Source organism: Mandrillus leucophaeus, unplaced genomic scaffold (genome assembly GCF_000951045.1).
Source record: "Mandrillus leucophaeus isolate KB7577 unplaced genomic scaffold, Mleu.le_1.0 Scaffold4, whole genome shotgun sequence".
NCBI lineage: Eukaryota > Metazoa > Chordata > Mammalia > Primates > Cercopithecidae > Mandrillus > Mandrillus leucophaeus.
In genome coordinates, this window is record NW_012104253.1 from 3,884,417 (window position 1) to 3,889,285 (window position 4,869).

Genomic DNA, 4,869 nt, shown 5'->3' on the forward strand with positions numbered 1-4,869 from the left:
GTAATCCCAGCAACTCAGGAGGCTGAGGCAGGAGAATCACTTGAACCTGGGAGGTGGAGGTTGCAGTGAGCCGAGATCACACCACTGCACTCCGACCTGGCAACAGAGCAAGACTCTGTCTCAAAAAAAAAAAAGAAAAAAAAAAAAAATTAGCAAGATTTTCCAGAAGCCGTAAGGCTGCCAGGAATTGTTGTTTAGTGCCTGGGGGAACGGCGGCCCCTAGCGTCGGTAGGGTTGGGGACTGCCCTCCCCATTGGCCCTTTCACTGTGAGAGACCTAGTCATGGCTACCGTCAGAGCCAGGTTTCTAGCCGTTTTAGGAAAAGTGTAGCTGAAGGTATAGGTTATTGTTGTGGTAACAACACATCTCACTTCTGAGTGCCACCCACGTGCCAGCCTCTTCTTGGGTGGTGTGGGCTTAGCTGGTGCCCAAGGCAGGAAGGAGCCGCTCAGGACATGTGGAGCCATCTCTCACACGGCTGTCTCCCTCTGGGCAGGATTACACCAGCGGAGCCATGCTCACCGGTGAGCTCAAGAAGGTACTCATAGAGGTTCTCCAGCCCTTGATCGCAGAGCACCAGGCCCGGCGCAAGCAGGTCACGGACGAGATAGCAAAAGAGTTCATGACTCCCCGGGAGCTGTCCTTCGACTTTCAGTAGCACTCGTTTTACATATGCTTATAAAAGAAGTGATGTATCAATAATCCCAGCCCAGTCAAAGCACTGCCACCCGTAGGCTTCTGTCTCATGATTATTATTGGGCCTGGTCTCTGTAAGCCTGTGTATGTTATCAATACTGTTTCTTCCTGTGAGTTCCATCATTTCTGTCTCTTATGGGCAAAGCATTGTGGGTGATCGGTGCTGGCTAACATTGCATGGTCAGATAGAGAAGTCCAGCTGTGAGTCTCTCCCCAGAGCAGCCCCAAAGAGTGGAGCCTTTGGCTGGAAGTCCACGGACCACCCTGTTCTGGTCCATGGAGGACTCCGAGGGTTCCAAGTATACTCTTAAGACCCACTCTGTTTAAAAATATATATTCTATGTATGCATATATGGAATTGAAATGTCATTATTGTAACCTAGAAAGTGCTTTGAAACATCAATGTGGGGAGGTTTATTGAGCACAAGTTGTATTTCAGCCCACACCCCCTCCCAAAAGAAATTGGTAAGTAAAAGCTTTGCTATACATTTGACTAAGAAATCACCCAGCTTTAAAGCTGCTTTTAACAATGAAGATTGAACAGAGTTGGGCAATTTTGATTAATTGAGACTTGGGGGTGAAACTGTCCAGTTTACTGAACTCCAGACCATGCATGTATTCCACTCCAGAAATCAGCTCGCTTCCCTTGGCATACCAGTATTCTCCCGCCAAATGACCCTAGACCCTCTGTCCTGCAGAATCAGGGTCGCTTTTCCCCTGACTGTGTCCGATGCCAAGGAGTCCTGGCCTTTGCAGATGCTTCGTTTTGACCCTTGGCTGCAGTGGAAGTCAGCACAGAGCAGTGCCCTGGCTGTGTCCCTGGACGGGTGGACTTAGCTAGGGAGAAAGTTGAGGCAGCAGCCCTCGAGGCCCTCACGGGTGTCTAGGCAGGCCTCATTTCATCATGCACCATGAGCAGGTCTGGAAGAGCAAAGCCAAATCTCAGGGAAGCCCTTGGTTGATGTGTCTGGGTCTCCTCTGGAGCGCTCTGCCCTCCTGTCACCCAGTAGAGTGAGTAAACTTCCTTGGCTCCCGCTCTTGGCTCCGGCTCTTGTCATTGTGCTCTGTCTGGCAGGTCTGAGGAGGGAGCAGAGACCCCTCCCCTCACCCTTCTGTGTATGACCTTGAGTCTGCCGGAGTCAAAATTTGGGGATGAAAGTGCACAGTCCCGGGAACCCCATGGTGTTGTGTCACAGCTCCCAGGAATGGGCTTGTGCTGGGAGAGCCCTTAGCAGCATCCCGGTGCGGGCTCCATCTCACACCACATTTCTCATTTCCAGCAGCTGATGGAGAACACAAGCAGAGGTTGTCCTCGCTTTTCAGAGGAGGGGCTGGCTGTGGGGTGCTTGGTGGTGCTGTGTAGTGACAGGGAGCACAGGCTGCGAGCCAGGCCAGGCCCCGTTCACATGAGGCCCAGGGCAGGCGCCGAGCTGCAAGGGAGCCCTGGGCTCATTCTACCGGCTCATCCTCATTTTGCAAGTGGGGAAGCTGAGGCTTAGGAGAGGAGAACATGACTTGTCCAAGGCCATAGGGTGACTCTGACACAGCAAGTCTGTCCTGACTCTTGGGAGGCTGGAGGCCTGGGCTCGAGTCCCACTCAGGTACCCGTGCGCACCATGACCTCACCTACGCCTCCTCCCTGTCTCAACTCCTGCTGAGCTGGGCCTCACCCCTGCCCTCCCCTGCTCACCTGGCTGGCTATGGCCAGTGGGGGTGAGCCACCCACAGAGGCCATGTAGCTCACTAGCCTGTTGCCCTGGGCAACTAATGTGACTCCTTGTAGCTCTACTGCACCTGTGATGCAAGTGCAGTGAGGGGTGACAAGTGACGTCAGTGACAGTGACGTGGGTGTCGTTGTCCACCCAGCCAGAGCATCTATTGGCAGGGCCCTGGTGAGACCCTGGCCCCAGGGAGGAGTGAGCCAACACCGACCAGCTTCTCCCCTCACCGGCTGTGTGACTCTGGCCAGGTCACTTAACCTCCCAGGACCTCCATCTCCTCCCCTGTAAAAAGCAGTGATGCCTCTTGTTTAGGGTCTTAGGAGGGGTGCCCTGGGTCCAATACTCAGGTGACTTGCCCAAGGCCACTGCTGGTCAGGACACAGGGGAGCTGCACGTCTCCCAAACCTCCCCCATTTTGCTAAAAACCAGTGGTTTCTGAGAGAAATGTTCCCTGAAAGGCACGGGCATGTCTGGATTAGGATGGACAGGTTGCAGTGGCCCCATGGGTGTTTGGGGATGAGGCATGAGGCTGGGTGCCAGCACCACCGTGGTGCCGTAGGCTCTGCCAGAAGAGCACTCCTACTCCAGCTGGTGATGTCCACCTGGCAGACAGATGTGGGGCCGGCCCAGCTCAGCCTCTCTGCCCCGTGGCCCCCAGCCTGGAGGAGAGACCAGCTGAGCCTGCCTGAAAGGAGACGGGGCCTGAGAAGCACATAAAACAGCACTGGGTGGGGAAGCAGGGCCAGGAAGGAGGGTGGCTGAGCACACGGGTGGCTGTGGAACAGCTCGCTGCTCCAGGACAGCACTTGGCAAGCAAAAGGCCTGCCTCTGGCCCCCAGTGCCCACCTGCAGCACCAGCAGCTGTGCCCTCCCCAGGGTTACGCTGGCTGGGCCTTGAGGCCCAGGACTCTCTGGTCATTACCATAGAGGTTGTAAAGACAGTGAGGACAGAGGCCCTTCCTGCAAACCCCCTCCCCAGTGACAGGCAGAGCCAGCTGCTCAGTGACACAGGCTCAGGGAGAGCCAAAGGCCCCACCTCCCAGAGTGCAGCCACTGCCAGAGCCGGGCCAGGAGTGCTGCCAGGAACCCTCCTGCCAAGGCCGAACAGGTGGGGTCTTCTCAACACAAATGGTCCCAGGGTCAGTGTTTGATGAACGATGGAAACCGGTTAGCACCTGCCCTTTCCCAGCATTTGGCCACAGCATCTCAGCCTCTGCAACTCCTAAGCTGGACGCACTTCCTGGAATCTACTGCAGGCCTTATTCATTCACTCACTCACTCATTCATCCCACACCCGCTACTGTACAGCAGCCCTGGAGCTAGATGGAGTCCTTGCGCAGCTCACAGGCTCTTGTAGCTGGGGAGAGGCAGACGAGTGACCACACACCCAACTAGGTCCCCACGGGAGCAGAGCAGGAGATGCTTGGGAGCAACCCAGTGGTCAGGCAAGGAGAGCTTCCCGGAGGAGGTGGCACCTGGGATGTGGAGCCAGCCAGGCAGAGCAGGGGGAGGGTGTTCCTGGCACGGGGCACAGGGCATCAGATCAGGTGTCCACAGCACCACACATATGGGGACTGGCATAACAGGAGCAGACCCAGGAAGGGGGGTCCACCCCTTATTCTGGGAGCAGAAGAGTTCTGTTCGGCAGAGCAGAGGACAGCGTTCAGTGCACAGACACAGTCAAGGTCGGTGTCCCTGAGTGACTATAGTCAATGCAGGTGGCCTCCAGCCCTGCCAGAGGGCTGCTGTGGTGGAGACCCGATGGCTTCACGCTGGACCTGCCAACCCTAGCCCCTGATAGCCCCCATCAGTGGAAGCCACATGATTGATACCAGGAGGAGGGTGCTGGAGCCTCAGAAGCACGGGCTGCAGTCCACCCACCCCTCCTGATGCGTGACTGCAGGCAAGGCCCCCTCCCTCTTGGAGCTGTCTGCTCGCCTGGCATCCGGTGGCTGTGGTGAGCTGTGCAAGGTGCCCGGCACCCTCCCACACAGGGCGGGTGGGAGGGCCTGGCTGGAACCAGCTTTCGCTCAGAAAGCGGGTGGGTTTGGGATGAGGTGGTGAGGAGAGCAAGTACCCTGCTGAACAGCCCCCTGCAGCAGGACTCGGCGCCATAGGCCAGGCCCCACAACCCAGAAGGCTGAGCGGGTGGAGCCCGCCAGAGCGCCAGGCGGTGTTTCAGTGTGCCCATCTGCACAGTGGGAGCGCTGGCAGCTTGGGTTTGGAGGGGGCTCGTCCAGCAGGAAGCGAGCAGGACAGGGCCAGGGCCCTGCACCTCCCAGGATAGGTGGGCAGGCCTCACGGGGTGCGAAGCTGCTGGAGGCAGGGAACGGTCAGCCCACGGCCATGGAGCCACAGCCCTGAACATCCTCAGAAACATTTTATTCACAACAGTTCCCAACAGAGTCTTTGGGGTCTTTGCAGCGTTTTGGGGGTCTTTGCAGAGTCTTTG

At 57.0% G+C, this 4,869-nt stretch overlaps 1 protein-coding gene across 6 annotated transcripts in view; it reads left to right on the forward strand.

The window, feature by feature from the left end:
- Positions 1–1,732, forward strand: part of WARS (tryptophanyl-tRNA synthetase) — a 47,800-nt gene extending 46,068 nt beyond the window's left edge. For all 6 annotated transcript variants that reach the window (XM_011991631.1, XM_011991634.1, XM_011991629.1 and 3 more), the window contains one exon: positions 497–1,732. In XM_011991631.1, coding sequence (XP_011847021.1) covers positions 497–658 — 162 coding nt within the window. In that variant the 3' untranslated portion in view covers positions 659–1,732. The remainder of the gene's footprint in view (positions 1–496) is intronic.
- Positions 1,733–4,869: the final 3,137 nt, after the last annotated feature.